This window comes from Copadichromis virginalis, linkage group LG18 (genome assembly GCF_057382275.1).
Source record: "Copadichromis virginalis isolate Kocher_CV1m ecotype Utaka linkage group LG18, C_Virginalis_male_GT1.1, whole genome shotgun sequence".
NCBI lineage: Eukaryota > Metazoa > Chordata > Actinopteri > Cichliformes > Cichlidae > Copadichromis > Copadichromis virginalis.
This window is the reverse complement of record NC_140635.1, coordinates 18,297,758-18,317,246: the sequence shown is the minus strand read 5'-3', so window position 1 is coordinate 18,317,246 and position 19,489 is coordinate 18,297,758. Positions and strand designations below refer to the sequence as shown.

Genomic DNA, 19,489 nt, shown 5'->3' with positions numbered 1-19,489 from the left:
GACTCTTTAATTTATCCCCGTGGGTCACTTTTGTGCACCACAACATATATTTTCACACATACTTGTCCTATTATATTTATATGTATATTTATATTTATACCTATATCTCTATATTTATCTATATGTCTTAATGTTTATTTATTAATATCGCCGTTTCTACACTCATTTTGTATGAGTGCTTGATGTTTGTTGTATATCTGCTGCTATGACAACTCAATTTCCCTCTGGGATTAATAAAGTTTTTCTGATTCTTATTCTGATCTGCTCATGTTTTTACGAGGCGCTCTAAAAGATGCAGTTATACTCCCTGCCACAAGAGGGCGTTTCATGAAAACAGCTTGTAGAGGAGCCGAAGAAGAAACTTTAATTTAAAGATGGCGCTACCCGGTGTTTTACTCGTGCGTTTGAGAGCGCTATGCAACATTGGCAAATGCGTTCACAGTGGCTGTAAAACGGCGTCTGACTTGAGTAAAGAAATGCGGTGGTATGGGACCAAATCTCCAAGCTTTCAGATGAATGCGACATCTTATTTCCAGAGTAAACGAGGTGAGTGAAGATGCCGGTTAGCTAACGGGTGACAGCTCGCCAGCAGCGGCGCTAAAAACTCAAGGGCACGTCATTTAAAAGGTTATGGTTTGTGCTTGTATTTCGCAGTCTTGCTTCTTTTATCTCATATTTGGACTCCCATGCATCCACTGCCGACAGTCACCTTTTACAATTTTTATTATATTTACTATTTAGTCGATAGCAGACGCCACCTCCTGAAGGAGTTTCCAGATCCTAAAAGCCTCCTGCACAACACCATCTCACGGTCACTGGGAGTCAGCGACCTCTCTCAGCTCATCCAGTACAGTTGCATGGAACATGCTGGTGTTAAGGTCAGCGCTAAAGTCAGAGCGAGACAGCATTATTGCTTTCACTGTACATGTGACAAAATCCGTTGATGGTGTTAAGCTTTGTGTTGTGGCTCCTCTGTAGAAGGCCACTGTCACGCTGCAGTGGCCCTGCAAGATAGAAGAGGAGGGTTACGGCTCAAAGAAGAGCGAGGCAGAGCAATTTGCAGCAGCTGCCGCTTGTCAGAAGCTCAGAGTAAGCTGAAAACCAGCATGTGAGTTTGCAGTATATGATATGTCTCTTTCTCCCCTCTCACCGTTCTTTGATTGTGTTTGTTTACAGGAAATGGGTGTGATAGGGCCAAACAACCAGCTCCCCAGGAGGAGAGCTGGCCGAGGGAGAGGAGGGCTGCATACACCTCTTCATGATAATGAGGATAATTCCTGGACAGGTGATATCTACAGAGGCAGAGCAAATGACCGGGCACCTGCTAAAGAGGATGACTCCAATGTGTCAGAAGCTCTTTCCTTGTTTCCACAACCTAAATCTCTGTTGAATAGGGTTATCCAGGTGGCCACATCGTCCAACAATATCTGGGTTTGTAGTTCACTTTGTTTTGGGCGGTAACAATCTATCCTCTTTAAACTCAATGTGCATTGTAAGCTACCATGTGACTTATTACTGCAGGAGCTACTGCAGTTCAGAACAACAGGAGGGAAGCTAAAGACGTGTGAACTGACTCTGCTCTGGCCCGAGGAGATGACATTCACAGCCAAAGCAGGCAGCCGGGCGGCAGCAGAGGCGAGAGCTGCTGCACTTGCCTGCATGAAGCTAAAGGTGAGTATTTGTCGAGAACTACTGTATCTTAACAAGTCAAGATTGTACTTAATATATGCATCTCACCTGCTGGTTACAGGAATTGGAGCTGCTGGATAAGGACAACAACCCACTGACACATGCCAAGTATCATCGAGAAAAGGTGAGGGAGGCTGGAGAGAGGGAGAGGCGCCCACTTCCATTGGAGATTCCAAAATATCTGGAGCAAAGCGTGAGAGAGTACCTCACCCAGGTGAGTCTTGGTACAAGGAGGATTAGTGGTGTTTGACTGAGTTTTGACAAAAATGTAAGTTTCTGAGTTTGCGCATTTTTCTAACAGTACCCAGTGACAACAGAGGTACAGAAACTATGGGAAGAGGAAGAGGCAAAAGAACAGCAGACAATAAACCGGAATGATGAGGAAGAGGAGGATTTTATAACAGATGCCATCACAGGCAGGCCGTACAGGCCTCTTTCTGAATCTGAGGCTCAGCAGCTCAGCATCCACCTGCAGGAGAGATGGAACAGAGCGAACCCCGAACTGAGCCTCGAGCTCCCGGTCGACGCCCACCGTCAGCGTGTGATCTCAGCTGTGCAGGCCTCCAGGGTAGTTGTGATTGCTGGAGAAACAGGATGTGGCAAGACAACTCGGGTCCCTCGTTTTCTGCTGGAGGATCGCGTGAGAGGGGGCAGCGGGGCTGAGTGCAACATCTTGGTAACCCAGCCTCGCCGGATCAGTGCTGTGTCGGTGGCCCACCGTGTTGCTCAGGAGATGGGTCCAGCTCTGAAACAGTCTGTAGGATATCAGGTTAGGACAGCTGCATAGATTATACAATATCTTAGTTGAACACAAAACGATTTGTTTTGATTTCTCTAATAAGAGAAATGTATTTGCACAACTTCAAAACTTCGTCTTGTGCTTTTAAAACTTTTTATTCAGTAAACGTATTTGAAATTCCTCTCGGCAAAGCTGTTTTAGGGCTCACACAACAAAGTGCTCTAACTTTAATTTCAGTCATCACCGGGACATAAAATTATGTCATAGGTGTTTTTGTTATTTTTGATTTTATGAAGCTATCTAGATTACAGTAAAATGTTTGATCTGCCTGCACCTCTCTCTAGAAAACTTGAGCGTTGCAGCTCATGCAATGACTACAGATTTATATTAAAGTTCTAATTTTTGAGGGCCTTCCTCATATCTATTGTTTTTAACTATTTTCTGACATAAAGAGTAAAAAGTAGAATAAAATAAACTGGCAGTTTTCTCATTCTACCACATTGGTTTTGTAACTGAACCCTTGAATTGTGGCTGGTAGCATCGCAAGGATATGAAGGGTTGAGTAATCTTTTCCATAGTAATGCATAATATTTGTATTATCTTTCTCCTGTAGGTGAGACTCGAGAGCCGACTCCCAGAGCACAGTGGAGGAGCGTTGCTCTTCCTCACAGTGGGTGTCCTGCTGAGGAAGCTGCAGTCAAACCCAACCCTGAAGGGAATCAGCCACGTGGTGGTTGACGAGGTCCACGAGAGAGACATAAACACAGACCTGCTGCTGGCTCTGCTGCGCACAAGCCTGAATGAGAACCCTGACCTGAGGGTCGTTCTCATGAGTGCCACTGGGGACAACCAGAGGCTGGCACAGTACTTTGGCGGCTGCCCGATCGTAAAGGTGCCAGGGTTCATGCACCCAGTACGAGACAAGTACCTGGAAGATGTACTAAAAGAGATGGGGCGTCGGTCTCAGGTCCCAGAAAGGGCGAAGACGGACAAAGAGGTGGAACTCACATCTGCCACATTTTTGTTTTTCACACATTTTCTTTTTCTTTTTTTTTTTTTTTTCCAAACTGATGAGTTGCTCTGCGTCTTCTTCTTGTTTAGAACGATGCCACACCGGATCTCGATTTAGTCGCTGATGTCATCGAACACATTGACAGATGTGGAGAACCAGGTGCCTATTTTACCAAGCTGTTAATTCACTTTAAATAATAGTGTTTGAAATTTTGGGCAGAGTCATATTTTACAACAACTCCTCTCCCCTCGTTCTTCAGGTGCAGTGCTGTGTTTCCTCCCGGGATGGCAGGACATAAAGGCTGTTCAAGAGAAGCTCGAGGAAAAACCGCGCTTCTCCTCTGGCTCCCAGATGATCCTGCCCTGTAAGTAAGGCGATGGATTTCCAGAGGCCAAAAAGGAGGCCTCTGGAAAAAGGTTCCCCACCTATAACCAGTTTATAATTGGTTCTGCTTTTCTTTTAGTGCACTCAAGTTTATCAGTGGCTGACCAGCAGGCTGTGTTCCAGCGCCCCCAAGTGGGACAAAGAAAGATTGTCCTGGCCACAAACATTGCTGAGACCTCAGTTACAATAGATGACATTGTTCACGTGGTGGATGCAGGAACTCACAAAGAACAGAATTATGACCCAAGGACTAAGGTTAGTATTGACATTTGATTTTATTCCAGGAAAATGTCAGCAAAAGTAATCTCATTTATTTATTTCGCCCCAGGTGTCCTGTCTGGATACAGTTTGGATTTCCCGTTCAAATGTTACACAAAGAAAAGGGAGAGCAGGCCGGTGTCAGCCGGGACAGTCCTACCACCTTTTCTCAAGAAAACAGCTGGAATCCATGCCTCCCTTTCCCATCCCTGAGATCCTGCGCATCCCACTTGAGAGTTTAGTAGTGCAGGCTAAAATCCACAGTCCAAACTCAAAGGTACAGGAATAATTTTTTCCCTGTTCTTTCTTGTATCTGTATTTACATTTTTCTTCTATTTTATATTTATTAATGGCTTATCATTTTTGGTGCTTGTAGGCTGTAGATTTCTTATCCCAAGTATTGGACAGCCCAGAGCCAGAGTCTGTGAGAGACGCTGTCCGTAATCTACAAGATATAGGTAAGCGCGTCTTTGCTCGTCTTTGCTCGTCTTTACTTGTCTTTACTCGTCATTTTGATGCACTTTTGTTTTGCAGGAGTCCTGGACAGGACCGAAACACTGACTCCATTAGGGGATCGTGTCGCCTGCATGTCATGTGACCCACGGCTGGGCAAAATATTAGTCCTGAGTAGCATGTTTAGATGTGTTATGCCTATGTTGTCTGTAGCTGCCTGTCTCACTAGAGACCCTTTCCACAACAGCTTGCAGAACAGAGCACTAGTCAACAAGGTGAGATGTCTTCACCATAATAAATTTTGCCATATTTTTGTTTGCTAAGCTGTTACTGAGTCGTCTGCTTTGTTTGTTCAGGCCAAAGAGGCTCTGAGTGGCTCAAGCTACAGTGACTATCTGGTGGTCAGTAGAGCTGTTCTGGGCTGGAGGAAAGTTCAGCACGACGGCAACCGAGAGGACAGGGATGACTTTCTGGAGAGACACACCCTGTCCAAGGCCAGCCTTCGTTTTATAAACGGTCAGTCTTTTACACCCTGTCTCAGTCCACTTTTGGAAGTTAAAAATCCCTGCCCTCTTGTTTTTTGCTAAATTCAAATATTTCTGTCATCTGATCCTATTGCAGGTCTTATATCTCAGTTCAGTGATAATCTGCATGACGCCGGGCTTGTTTCTCATCCCAGTGACTGCCAGCGTTACACCTCTCTCTACAATGAGCACAGCAACCAGGATGAGCTGCTTAAAGCTGTGCTGCTGGCTGGGCTGTATCCCAACCTCATTCAGGTACATGGCAGCTACCCAGACTGACTTTCATTGCCTATATCCTGCTATAATCCCCCCCAGGGACTCATAATTAACTCATAACAGTGATGTAACGGTTCTATAAATCTACTTGAGCTTTTCTAGGTTAAAGCTGTATAGGTGTTTGTGTTGAATCTGACATTGCATTGCATTTAAATTAGACCTGGTTTGTTTTGTTCTTTTGTTTTTAGGTGAAGAAAGGTGTTGTGACTAAAGGAGGACGCTTTCGTCCCAACAGCATTTCTTTGCGAACACTCAGTGGGCCAGTGCTGCTTCACCGCTCCTCAGTGAACCGGTCAGAGCATGCCCTAAATATTGAGTTGCATCACAAACAGACTTGATGTGCATGTAAAGTTTGTTTTCATTTTATATTGTAGTGGGAAAGAAGACCTCCCTAGTCGGTGGTTGACATTCTTCAGTGCCATCAAGTCCAACGGGAATGTTTTCATCAGAGACTCTTCTACAGTCCATCCACTCGCTCTGTTGCTGCTTACAGACTGCGATATCACAGAGATGGGTAAGATGTTTTCTGCTCTCCCTAAAGAATGCATTTGTAGCACAGGTTGGAGGATGGTAATCTGACTCAAGTCCGTTGTTTGTGCACGTCTCTGATCAGCTGAAAATCTTGTTGGTTTAGATGTGTTCAAGTGCTGACTAATGCTTTTGGACTGTTATGGAGTGCTACAGTAAAAATGAAATTATTTCAACTGTGCAAGTCTGTCTACATGTTTGTAGTTTGCATTTTAGACAAGCACCAAAAATGAAATCATCCCTCTGCATTAGTAGACTTGAATACTACTCTTCTTTTTCTTGTGACCAGTGCATGGCGACAAAATAGAAGTATCATTTTCTGGACGATCTCTGGTGCGCTGTGAGCTGCAGGTTGAGACGTGGGAGCTGCTCTGGGAGCTACGCACTTCCATTCAGACCATGCTGCACCGAAACCTCAACAGCCCCAGTAACACAAACGCTTCTCAAGATGGAAAGCTCATCTCTTTACTAGTACAGCTGCTGAACAATACAGATTCAAACCCTCTTGTTCACAGCAGTGACAGTGAGGTGGATTGATAAGACTGAGGGTTTTCTACATGTCTGCTGGCTCAGACAGATTAAGTGGCTAATGATTTGCTGTTTTGACATCACTTTTTTTCTTTTCTTTTTTTTTCCCCCCCCTATTTTAGTGCTGGATTCCATTGTGAAAGCACGGAATTTATCAGGAACTCTTTAAAGAACACACTACTATTTTTTTTTTATTTTTTTTTTTTTTAAATTTAATTTTTAATGATTGCTGATGTAAGGCCTCATTTGAATTTGGAACTTGTAATAGACGGTTAGTTGCTTTCTGAAAAGCTGAAGCTGTATCTTACTCTAATGGGTAGTGACAAAAGATGGCTGACCAAAGATTGTATGCAATAAATGTCATATTTATTAAAATCAACATCGCTGTTTCAAAAATTGGTTTGATTTTCTATATAGAGTTATGGGATTACAGAAAAAAGAGACTCCAATGGGAACTTTGTCTTTAAGAAAAATCCTTCATAAATGTCATGTGGAAGCTGCTCAGGCGTCTCAGTAATTCCTCCATGACGTCCTGAGGGACCGCGATGCAAAATCTGCAGAGACAAAAAAAAAAAAAAAAAAAAAAAAAAAGACTTTGAGACTTGGACCATGAAATGAATCCATCTGCAGTCTAAACACAGACTTCTTTTAACAATAGAAATTATTTTTTGTTTTATACCAAAAATAAAATTGCTTTATATAATATCTATAATTTCCTAATGATGTACTTTGAAGAGTGCCCGACTTGTGTTGTACCTGATGTGGTAGGTGCCCTCCTTTTGTCCGTACTCCCAACCAGGACCGGTAAACACTCCACCTTCTTCTAGCAGTCTCGTACAGTAGAATGTGTCTGGCTGCAGTCCTAATTCCTGAAATATCCAAGGAAAACAACAAACACATTTCAGGAAAATGAACCAGGAGAAAGTTCAAAGGGCTTCAACACAGATTATGTAATACATCCTCTTGCATTTCTGCTGTAACCTTGGCTTTCTGAATAGCTTTTGGTGTGAGGTGCAGTCTGGGGAACGCAAACAATCCTCCTTCAATGGGTGGGCAGCTGAATCCCGGTAGGCTGTTGACAACCTCGTGGACTTTCTTCACGTTATGAACCAGCACAGTCCTGATCTGCTCAATTTCCTGCAGAAGACATCAGCTTGTAGAAAATGGCAAATTCTTTATCAAAAACAGCTACAGCGCTACATGTAGTTGGTCATCCTCAGCTAAACAAGAGTACAGTTCTCAGGTCCAACCTGTTTATAGAGCAGGTACGAGGGGTCTCCTGGCTTTGGAGGGTCCGTCATCAGATCCAGGGCAATCTGACCTAAAACTGGTGAACAAGAATCTTTGGAGAACAGCGTGTGGATGTATTTCATGACAGCAGGATCCAGATTTACCAGCTCGACATATCCAGCACGGAGACCACACCTAATGAAAGAGACTTGCATGTAGAAACAACAAAAATGTAGCTGTTCTGGAGCTTTGCTTCTCATGATCACTCTCAGTGGATGACCAGTTTATCACTGAATTTCATTGTTTTGTTTTGTTTTTTTCATTTCACACTATTCCTACCAACCCTCTGCACGCCCTTCTTTACGACATCCTATGAAGATTTCTTCTTTACTTCTTGCCTGCCAGCTCAAGGGGACTGGTACATCAAAGCTCAGGTTGAGCAGGTTGGAGACATAGTTTGAGACCGAGATGGTTTGGACATGTGCAGAGGAAGGATAGTGGATATACTGGACACACAACCTTCCTTTTCACTCTTGCCATGAAATGCATCCCTATCCTCTCCACCCTGCTTGCACTCTTAAAAATATCACTGCTACACCTGTGATACTTTTAAGTTCTGCATTTTAGCTTGTATAAGAAGTGTTTAAACTTACAATGAGACTCTGGTCAATGATCTCTTTGTTCATACCAGTCTAAAGAAAATGTCCAAAGCTATTTTAGCACACTTGGCACTAATTTGCATGAATTTCAAAAAGACATTTCTACAATTAACACCGAAAATATATGTTAAACACAAAAGTGTAATTGTCACGATGCAAGTTGTGCAATGCAATCAACTTTGGAAGATTTTACCTGACAGCCATAAAAGACTGACAGACAACATGGGCACCCAAGTTTGTGAATGTGATAACTCGAGAACAAACTGATGTAGGAGTTTTAAATTACATCATAGGTGTATCTACTAGAAGGCTGAGAGGTGCCACTAACTGCCGCCAGTATCAGGGTAACCATTGCACTGGTTAGCATATTAACTTGGCTGCAAGGAGGTTCAGGGGTCAAACCTGCTGACCAGCTGGAGTCTCTCCCTGTGCATATGTGGGATTTGTCCAGGTTATCTGGCAACCTTTCAGAGTCCAAAGATTGCATGTTAGGTTAATTGGTGACTTTAAATGTGAATGTGTTTATAAATGACTGTCTCTCTGTGCTGGTCCAATAACAGCCTGCCAGCCTGACTAGGGTGTATCTCACGCAGTGACGCTAAGGTACCCAAAAATCTCCTCAGAACTTGTTTTTTTTTTCACTAGTATATCCAGTGTTCAGATTTCTCTTCTGAAAAAAGCATAAACTGTAGAGAGTAGCTTATGTCACATTTGTGTTTTTCAAGATAAGATTTCTTAAAACTCAACAATACAGAGAAATAATATTTGTAATGCAGTTAACAAACTTGAGAAGTTTGGTGTATAAGTTTTTAAAAATCCTGATCATCTTTGTAGTTGTGCAAATAATGCACAATAGCACTTATAAGTATCAGTGAGCAAACTAACGTCTTCATCTTTTTGATCTTGTAGTGAGATTGCTTATTTGACTGCTTTATTTCTTTAAATTTCAGTTAAATTTTTGCCTCAAGCTTTGTGAGAATCATCCATTACAAACCAGATACATATCTGGACTGAACACATACTCTCCCGAGAAGCCTTTGGACACTGAGTGAAAGGACGCCAGCTCCACTGTGCCTGAGAAAGGAGGCCCCATCTCGCTCACAGCCCTTTTGTAGGAGACAAACTCACAGTTTTCCCCATAAACACAGTCCTGATAGAGCTGCAATGCAACATGTAAACATCCATAAGTTCCTTTATACAGATGCATTTGGTTTTTAAAATATGCTTGCATGGATGATAATAGCTTCTCCACCTCATCAACCAGAAGAAAGAGCCTCTTTTCCCAAGCAAACCGGATCACCTCTAGCACTGATTTTTGACTCTGAACATAACCTACAGGCAGTGTGGCATAAAAACAAGTAAGGGTATAATATTCATCCTGTAACACAAAGAACAAACACTTACAGTAGATGATCCCCACACTGGCTGGAATAAATACCTGCTGGATTTCCGGGGTTGATGACGTACAGAGCCACAGGATTACAGACTCCCTTTGCAGATTCGTGCGCTCGCTGCAGCTCTTCCACCTGCAGCGCCCATCCCTGCTCCTCACTCAGGTAATAAGGGACGGCGACTGCACCCAACTGCGTTATGGACAACACGGTTTTGTTGTGGCATGGCACTGGAATCAACACACCTGTTCTTGGTGAAGCCTCACGGTTCACTAAGACATTGAGAATGTTCTAGAAAGCACAGAAAAGAGAGATTGTGATGATCCATTAGAAAGCACATACACATGGCCTTATGGCCTCTGACAGTGAACTCATCTCTGTGCTTGTCCTGGTAGACCTTAGTGCAGCGTTCAATACTGTTGACCATAATATCCTATTAGAGCGATTAGAACATGCTGTAGGTATTACAGGTACTGCACTGCAGTGGTTTGTATCATATCTATCTAATAGACTCCAATTTATGCATGTAAATGGAGAGTCCTCTTCACACACTGAGGTTAATTATGGAGTTCCACAGGGTTCAGTGCTAGGACCAATTCTGTTTACATTATACACGCTTCCCTTAGGCAGTATCATTAGAAGACATAGCATACATTTTCACTGCTATGCAGATGACACCCAGCTCTATCTGTCCATGAAGCCAGATAACACACACCAATTAGTTAAACTGCAGGAGTGTCTTAAAGACATAAAGACCTGGATGGCCGCTAACTTTCTGCTTCTTAATTCAGATAAAACTGAGGTTATTGTACTCGGCCCTGAAAAGCTTAGAAATATGGTATCTAACCAGATTCTTACTCTGGATGGCATTACCTTGGCCTCCAGTAACGCTGTGAGGAACCTTGGAGTCATTTTTGACCAGGATATGTCCTTCAACGCACATATTAAACAAATATGTAAGACTGCGTTCTTCCATTTGCGCAACATCTCTAAAATTAGAAATATCCTGTCTCAGAGTGACGCTGAAAAACTAGTTCATGCATTTATTACTTCCAGGCTGGACTACTGTAATTCATTATTATCAGGATGTCCAAAAAACTCACTGAAAAGCCTTCAGCTAATCCAAAATGCTGCAGCAAGAGTCCTGACAGGGACTAGAAAGAGAGAGCATATTTCTCTTGTTTTGGCTTCCCTTCATTGGCTTCCTGTTAAATCCAGAATTGAATTCAAAATCCTGCTCCTCACATACAAGGTCTTAAATAATCAGGCCCCATCTTATCTTAATGACCTTGTAGTACCATATCACCCTATTAGAGCACTTCGCTCTCACTCTGCAGGCCTACTTGCTGTTCCTAGAGTATTTAAAAGTAGAATGGGAGGGAGAGCCTTCAGTTTTCAGGCCCCTCTTCTGTGGAACCAGCTTCCAGTTTGGATTCGGGAGACAGACACTATCTCTACTTTTAAGATTAGGCTTAAAACTTTCCTTTTTGCTAAAGCATATAGTTAGGGCTGGACCAGGTGACCCTGAATCCTCCCTTAGTTATGCTGCAATAGACGTAGGCTGCTGGGAGATTCCCATGATGCATTGAGTTTTTCCTTTCCATTCACCTTTCTCGCTCACTATGTATTAACAGACCTCTCTCCATTGAATCATATCTGTTATTAACCTCTGTCTCTCTTCCACAGCATGTCTTTTATCCTGTCTTCCTTCTCTCACCCCAACCGGTCGCAGCAGATGGCCGCCCCTCCCTGAGCCTGGTTCTGCCGGAGGTTTCTTCCTGTTAAAAGGGAGTTTTTCCTTCCCACTGTTGCCAAAGTGCTTGCTCATAGGGGGTCATATGATTGTTGGGTTTTTCTCTGTATCTATGAAGCGCCTTGAGGCAACTTATGTTGTGATTTGGCGCTATATAAATAAAATTGAATTGAATTGAATTGAACATGTATGCAGGATGTCGGTAATCATGGAGTTACCGAGATTGACCACTGTGAGCCAGGGCTGATGTAAATGTTCTCGGGGTGAGATGGAATTCCTCCGTCTCGTCTCTTTATGAATTCAGAGATGCTGTGGATGATTTCTGGTATGCCAGGTACAGCAGAATATGAACCTGAAGAGATTGAAAACAGACTTTAACTCACATAAAACACACCAACAACTTGATCCTGCAAAACAAAGCAGACTTTCGGTATTATTATTTCTGCCTAGATTTGAATTCATAAAATGGCTTTTTTAAACCATTTTATAAGACATATACATTTCATTGTATTTATAATGTTTGTCTATATGAGCCTATAGTTCATTAAACACTATATTGGAATAATTTTTCTTTTTTATTATTGCTTCCTGCTTCTCGTATAGAGACTTTTATGTATATAATAAGCATAGATGCCAGAGTCTCGTCTCTTTATGAATTCAGAGATGCTGTGGATGATTTCTGGTATCCCAGGTGCAGCAGAATATGAACCTGAAGAGATTGAAAACAGACTTTAACTCACATACATTGGGGGCGATCGTGGCTCAAGAGTTGGCAGTTTGTCTTGTAATCGGAAGGTTGCCGGTTCGAGCCCCAGCTTGGACAGTCTCGGTTGTTGTGTCCTCAGTGTTGGGGAGTAACGGAATACATGTACCGCCGTTACGTATTTAAAATACAAAATATGAGTAACTATATTCCGTTACCGTTTAAAAAGGTGGTATTTAGAATACAGTTACTTTGTTGAAATAAATGGATTACACGGCGGTACTTCCCTATTTCATATTGTGGCGGGTCAGGACTGTTTGGGTTTTGTTTGACAGCTATGTTCTGTTGTTCCAGGCGGCAGCGTTACGGTTGCCATGGTTACAGGGTGACGCTCTCTCTGCTGTTTCCTGGGTGAGAGAGCGCCTTTTTGTTGTTGTGCTAAGCTAATAGGCAGAATGCTACAGGTACAGGGAGTGGAGAATTATTAGGCAAATGAGTATTTTGTCCACATCTTCCTCTTCATGCATGTTTTCCTACTCCAAGCTGTATAGGATTGAAAGCCTACTACCAATTAAGCATATTAGGTGATGTGCATCTCTGTAATGAGAAGGGGTGTGGTCTAATGACATCAACACCCTATATCAGGTGTGCATAATTATTAGGCAACGTCCTTTCCTTTGGCAAAATGGGTCAAAAGAAGGACTTGACAGGCTCAGAAAAGTCAAAAATAGTGAGATATCTTGCAGAGGGATGCAGCAGTCTCAAAATTGCAAAGCTTCTGAAGCGTGATCATCGAACAATCAAGCGTTTCATTCAAAATAGTCAACAGGGTCGCAAGAAGCGTGTGGAAAAACCAAGGCGCCAAATAACTGCCCATGAACTGAGAAAAGTCAAGCGTGCAGCTGCCAAGATGCCACTTGCCACCAGTTTGGCCATATTTCAGAGCTGCAACATCACTGAAGTGCCCAAAAGCACAAGGTGTGCAATACTCAGAGACATGGCCAAGGTAAGAAAGGCTGAAAGACGACCACCACTGAACAAGACACACAAGCTGAAACGTCAAGACTGGGCCAAGAAATATCTCAAGACTGATTTTTCTAAGGTTTTATGGACTGATGAAATGAGAGTGAGTCTTGATGGGCCAGATGGATGGGCCCGTGGCTGGATTGGTAAAGGGCAGAGAGCTCCAGTCCGACTCAGACGCCAGCAAGGTGGAGGTGGAGTACTGGTTTGGGCTGGTATCATCAAAGATGAGCTTGTGGGGCCTTTTCGGGTTGAGGATGGAGTCAAGCTCAACTCCCAGTCCTACTGCCAGTTTCTGGAAGACACCTTCTTCAAGCAGTGGTACAGGAAGAAGTCTGCATCCTTCAAGAAAAACATGATTTTCATGCAGGACAATGCTCCATCACACACGTCCAAGTACTCCACAGCGTGGCTGGCAAGAAAGGGTATAAAAGAAGAAAAACTAATGACATGGCCACCTTGTTCACCTGATCTGAACCCCATTGAGAACCTGTGGTCCATCATCAAATGTGAGATTTACAAGGAGGGAAAACAGTACACCTCTCTGAACAGTGTCTGGGAGGCTGTGGTTGCTGCTGCACACAATGTTTATGGTGAACAGATCAAAACACTGACAGAATCCATGGATGGCAGGCTTTTGAGTGTCCTTGCAAAGAAAGGTGGCTATATTGGTCGCTGATTTGTTTTTGTTTTGTTTTCGAATGTCAGAAATGTATATTTGTGAATGTGGAGATGTTATATTGGTTTCACTGGTAAAAATAAATAATTGAAATTGGTATATATTTGTTTTTTGTTAAGTTGCCTAATAATTATGCACAGTAATAGTCACCTGCACACACAGATATCCCCCTAAAATAGCTAAAACTAAAAACAAACTAAAAACTACTTCCAAAAACATTCAGCTTTGATATTAATGAGTTTTTTGGGTTCATTGAGAACATGGTTGTTGTTCAATAATAACATTATTCCTCAAAAATACCACTTTCCTAATAATTCTGCACTCCCTGTATAGCTCTAAAGAATGTAGCATCATGGGCAGTGTAGTCCGTGCTGCAGGGAGAATGGACTGCCATACACGTTATGTGTCTGTGAGCGAGGGAGGGAGAAAAAGGAAAAGTACGAGTTGTCATTGAGGAAAAACGGGAGTTGGAAGCATGTAAATATAATAACAACCACTGCAGCCAAGAAGAGTGCCTGACGAGCCAAGTTGTAAGTAAGCTATTAAGACTCGACTGTACACCGTGTTCGTGTTTTCCTCCAAAAACAACAAGTTCCGTTGGAGCAGTCTTTCAACGCCTCTCTCTGTCTCTCGCAAGCAAAGTTGACCCACACAACAAAGTAAAGCTATTTTTCGGCTACGAGCCCGACACAAACCTGACGTATTAGCCAGAGGTCTCTTTACTACGGTTCAGAGCCGCGAACCTTCAGTAACAGTAATAAATCACAGCAATAGTACATTCACGTAGTTGTAAACAGCATGATAATATATTAAGTAATCCAAAGTATTCAGAATACGTTACTCTCATTGAGTAACGTAACGGAATACGTTACAGAATACATTTTGGGGCATGTAATCTGTAATCTGTAATGGAATACATTTTAAAAGTAACCTTCCCAACACTGTGTGTCCTTGGGCAAGACACTTCACCTACCGCCTACTGGTGATGGCCAGAGGGGCCGATGTGCGATATGGCAGCCTCGCTTCTGTCAGTCTGCCCCAGGGCAGCTGTGGCTACAACTGTAGCTGCCTCCACCAGTGTATGAATGTGAGAGTGAATGAATAGTGGAATTGTAAAGCGCTTTGAGGGTCTCGAAAAGCGCTATATAAATGCAATCCATTATTATTATTATTATTATAAAACACACCTACAACTTGATCTGGCAAAACAAAGCAGACTTTTTGTATTTGTATTTCTGCCTAGATTTGAATTCATAAAATGGCTTTTTAAAAATGTTTTATAAGACATATACATTTCATTGTATTTATAATGTTTGTCTATATGAGCCTATAGTTTATTAAACACTTCTATTATTACATATGCTTCCTGTATAGAGACTTTTATGTATATGATAAACATGGAAGCCAGAGTATGACAGTATTTCTGCGCAGTTTATTTGTAATCTGTGGAGACCTGTTACTGTTGTTTTAAGTGAATTCAATTCAATTCAATTCAATTTTATTTATATAGCGCCAAATCACAACAAAAGTCGCCTCAAGGCGCTTCATAGATACAGAGAAAAACCCAACAATCATATGACCCCCTATGAGCAAGCACTTTGGCGACAGTGGGAAGGAAAAACTCCCTTTTAACAGGAAGAAACCTCCGGCAGAACCAGGCTCAGGGAGGGGCGGCCATCTGCTGCGACCGGTTGGGGTGAGAGAAGGAAGACAGGATAAAGACATGCTGTGGAAGAGAGACAGAGGTTAATAACAGATATGATTCAATGCAGAGAGGTCTATTAATACATAGTGAGTGAGAAAGGTGACTGGAAAGGAAAAACTCAATGCATCATGGGAATCCCCCGGCAGCCTACATCTATTGCAGCATAACAAAGGGAGGATTCAGGGTCACCTGGTCCAGCCCTAACTATATGCTTTAGAAAAAAGGAAAGTTTTAAGCCTAATCTTAAAAGTAGAGATAGTGTCTGTCTCCCGAATCCAAACTGGAAGCTGGTTCCACAGAAGAGGGGCCTGAAAACTGAAGGCTCTCCCTCCCATTCTACTTTTAAATACTCTAGGAACAACAAGTAGGCCTGCAGAGCGAGAGCGGAGCGCTCTAATAGGGTGATATGGTACTACAAGGTCATTAAGATAAGATGGGGCCTGATTATTTAAGACCTTGTATGTGAGGAGCAGGATTTTGAATTCAATTCTGGATTTAACAGGAAGCCAATGAAGGGAAGCCAAAACAGGAGAAATATGCTCTCTCTTTCTAGTCCCTGTCAGGACTCTTGCTGCAGCATTTTGGATTAGCTGAAGGCTTTTCAGTGAGTTTTTTGGACATCCTGATAATAATGAATTACAGTAGTCCAGCCTGGAAGTAATAAATGCATGAACTAGTTTTTCAGCGTCACTCTGAGACAGGATATTTCTAATTTTAGAGATGTTGCGCAAATGGAAGAAAGCAGTCTTACATATTTGTTTAATATGTGCATTGAAGGACATGTCCTGGTCAAAAATGACTCCAAGGTTCCTCACCGCGTTACTGGAGGCCAAGGTAATGCCATCCAGAGTAAGAATCTGGTTAGATACCATATTTCTAAGATTTTCAGGGCCGAGTACAATAACCTCAGTTTTATCTGAATTAAGAAGCAGAAAGTTAGCGGCCATCCAGGTCTTTATGTCTTTAAGACATTCCTGCAGTTTAACTAATTGGTGTGTGTTATCTGGCTTCATGGACAGATAGAGCTGGGTGTCATCTGCATAGCAGTGAAAATGTATGCTATGTCTTCTAATGATACTGCCTAAGGGAAGCATGTATAATGTAAACAGAATTGGTCCTAGCACTGAACCCTGTGGAACTCCATAATTAACCTCAGTGTGTGAAGAGGACTCTCCATTTACATGCACGAATTGGAGTCTATTAGATAGATATGATACAAACCACTGCAGTGCAGTACTTGTAATACCTACAGCATGTTCTAATCGCTCTAATAGGATATTATGATCAACAGTATCGAACGCTGCACTGAGGTCTAGCAGGACAAGCACAGAGATGAGTCCACTGTCAGAGGCCATAAGAAGATCATTTGTAACCTTCACTAAAGCTGTTTCTGTGCTGTGCTGAGCTCTGAAACCTGACTGAAACTCTTCAAATAAACCATTCCTCTGCAGATGATCTGTTAGCTGTTTGACAACTACTCTTTCAAGGAATCACTGAAAGTAAGATATTCTCACCCAACTTTATGAATTAAAAAACTTTTTTAAAAGAATTCTTGCAAACCTCATTTTTTTATACATAAACAGCTATCTTATTTTATTTTAGATTTGAATTGAATTTAGATTTTTTTTTCTATTGCACACAGTGGGCGAAACGCATTTCAGTGCTGTGTATGTCCTGTACATTGCAGAACTGACAATAAAGTTTGATTTGACTTGTTTGATTGTAGTAACCCTAAGAACCTTAAAGGTATTCTCCAGTTCCATTTTTACCAGTTGAAGCTCTCTAGATCTGTATCTGTAGATAGTTTTGATGCCATCTGCCCTGTTTTGGGGGTTTTAGTCTTTTGCTATTTCTGCCACCACACGGTTACTGCAGATAAAGCCTTTTGGCAGGGGCATGGTCTCTGGCCTGCTGCAGCGGAGAAAACGTCACAGTGAGCTCATGGGGCGGTGCTGAGGCGGGGAGAATAGGTGCGCAGGTGCATCAATTGACTGTGTGTCTGCTTTTTGTCAGGGAAAGCTAGCTGGGAAGGTGTGGCAGCGAGATGGGGTGCCTGTGTCCGGAGCCAAGGGCCGAAACCACAGTAGTAGTTGTCACACAATAAAGATTGTGTGACAACTACTACTGTGGTAGGTGGAGTTTATGCGCTCCACCTTGGGGGTCCTGCACTACAAGCATTTTCATTTTTTTCCACGTCATTAGACCGCATACGTTGCCCTCACCTACACTCCCTCCAACACATCTCCCCAGCTCCTCCTGGGCCCTCTGTCTTACATCAAGTGGCAGATTGCTGCTGTTGATAAGCGGCGGGTAAACACACGCTGCAAGAACCTGTGAAAAAGCGCAACACGGGCAATCCTTACTCAAAGGAAACGTAATGAGTTTACACAGTGTGTAAAGGTCCAAGTTTACCTGTCTGACAAATGTCAGAGGTTTCATTCCTGCCCTGTGTAAATCACCCTGGAAGACATCGATCACTTCTTTGTAGGGTCTTCTTACTCCCTGTAGAAGAGGAATTGAAAGCAAAGGTTAAAGATATTACAACAAAGACAGCATGACTAACTCTGGTTTATGCTTCCTTTATTACAACTCTGTGTAAACATAGTTTTTCTTGCCTGTCTGAGCTCGTTCTTGATCTGGTTTGCTCGTCTTGCCAGGGCTCCATACTCTAACTGCTTCATGTTCCACATGTTTGGATGGATGTCCTGCTACGCAGATATTACTGTAACCTTCTTTACTTTGTTCAGACCAACAGAAGTGTGGAGGAGGTGAGCTGAGTCTTTTCTTCCTTCACGGCTTGATGTGAGAAGAATCATTTACCAAAGGACTTGTTTTTTAGTCAGATGTGCACAGAATTAGGCAATATGTGCCTTATTAACAGACCCTGTGCTGGAAGGACAGACTTCTTGAATTGACTCCAGTGCACAATTCGATGCTTTACTTCTGCATTGTGTATAAACTTTTGGTCATGACCATGCATGACAGAGCCCATTAAAGTATCTTCTCTTAGTGCCTCTGTGTGCGATCTGTCAGTCTTATTTAGAGAGAAGTTTTAAACAAATAATTATGATTTGTTTTTATTTATTTATTTATGTATTTATTTAGATCTCCATAAATAGGAATAAACAACTTATGTGCCATGTGGTATGTGCCACTGAACAGCTTTCATTATGGCACAAAGGTTAGAAGGAGGTTAATACTTTCCTTAGAAGAAAATGTCTAAGAAAGACTCTCCCTCTCTGCTGTTCAAGGTTATCAGTGCTTGTACGTTCATCTACGTTTGCAGTACCACGCAGAAGTTTTGATCCACCCTCATTTCTTTATATTTTGCTCACAAAATGAAAAAATAAGTGCATCAATTTATTGAAATGTGAAAATATACATGGAAATACAGAATACAAGGTAAAATTGAGCTTTTATAGTTCAAATGTGCTTGAAAGTCGATATTGTGTTTGACCACCTTTATTCTTCAGCACAGTCTGACATCTCTTAGCCAAGCTTTCTGATCATTTCTTTAAGTAGTCTTAAGGAATAGTTCTTCCTTCTTGAAGAACATCCAAAGCTCTTCTTTGAATGTTGGCTTCCTTTTTGTTCTGTTCTAAGTCAAGATGATCCCACACTGCTTCAATAAATGTTGAGGTCCGGGCTCTTGGCAGGCTGATCCATGACTGTCAGTGCTCCATTGTGTGGTATGCTTTTACTGCATTGGCAGTGTATTTGGGATCACTGCCATGCTGAAAAACGAAACCCTTGGAAATCAGATGTTTTAGAAATAGTGTTTCATGGATGATCAAAATCTGGTGGTACTGTTCTGCATTAATAATTCTATCAATTTTGACATGATTCCCACTGGCTGAAATGCGGACCCCAGACAAAACCCAAAACATCCTCCACTGTGTTTTACAGATGGCTGTAGACACTCACTGTTGTACATCTTCACTGATTTTCTCTGTAT

General features: G+C 42.2%; 2 protein-coding genes across 2 annotated transcripts; one reads left to right on the top strand and one right to left on the bottom strand.

Annotated features, from left to right (window-relative positions):
* The first annotated feature begins 353 nt into the window (after positions 1-353).
* On the top strand, positions 354-6,742 carry dhx30 (DEAH (Asp-Glu-Ala-His) box helicase 30). The gene is made up of 19 exons (XM_085439772.1): positions 354-546; positions 742-878; positions 979-1,089; positions 1,177-1,431; positions 1,522-1,671; positions 1,751-1,903; positions 1,991-2,458; positions 3,042-3,425; positions 3,530-3,599; positions 3,700-3,804; positions 3,904-4,079; positions 4,153-4,359; positions 4,459-4,540; positions 4,617-4,810; positions 4,892-5,051; positions 5,157-5,314; positions 5,524-5,627; positions 5,710-5,849; positions 6,153-6,742. The coding sequence occupies exons 1-19, from the start codon at positions 375-377 to the stop codon at positions 6,398-6,400; spliced, it is 3,474 nt and encodes a 1,157-aa protein (XP_085295898.1). The 5' UTR covers positions 354-374; the 3' UTR covers positions 6,401-6,742.
* LOC146687642 (alanine aminotransferase 1) lies at positions 6,736-18,243 on the bottom strand. The gene is made up of 11 exons (XM_085439779.1): positions 18,150-18,243; positions 17,947-18,036; positions 17,757-17,865; positions 11,643-11,776; positions 9,719-9,962; positions 9,533-9,612; positions 9,303-9,439; positions 7,642-7,816; positions 7,373-7,528; positions 7,148-7,260; positions 6,736-6,945 (listed from the first exon to the last, which is right to left on the bottom strand). Exons 1-11 carry the CDS (start codon positions 18,222-18,224, stop codon positions 6,855-6,857), a joined length of 1,404 nt encoding a protein of 467 aa, XP_085295905.1. The 5' UTR covers positions 18,225-18,243; the 3' UTR covers positions 6,736-6,854.
* Between the last annotated feature and the right edge of the window lie 1,246 nt (positions 18,244-19,489).

Coding starts and splice junctions, on each gene's coding strand:
- dhx30 (XM_085439772.1), top strand. CDS start 375: ATGGCGCTACCCGGTGTTTTACTCGTGCGTTTGAGAGCGCTATGCAAC. Junction 1,672..1,750: donor TTGCCTGCATGAAGCTAAAG/GTGAGTATTTGT, acceptor TGCTGGTTACAG/GAATTGGAGCTGCTGGATAA. Junction 4,541..4,616: donor CCGTAATCTACAAGATATAG/GTAAGCGCGTCT, acceptor TTTGTTTTGCAG/GAGTCCTGGACAGGACCGAA.
- LOC146687642 (XM_085439779.1), bottom strand. CDS start 18,224: ATGTGGAACATGAAGCAGTTAGAGTATGGAGCCCTGGCAAGACGAGCA. Junction 17,866..17,946: donor CTCTGACATTTGTCAGACAG/GTAAACTTGGAC, acceptor GCTTTTTCACAG/GTTCTTGCAGCGTGTGTTTA. Junction 6,946..7,147: donor GAGGGCACCTACCACATCAG/GTACAACACAAG, acceptor TTGTCTCTGCAG/ATTTTGCATCGCGGTCCCTC.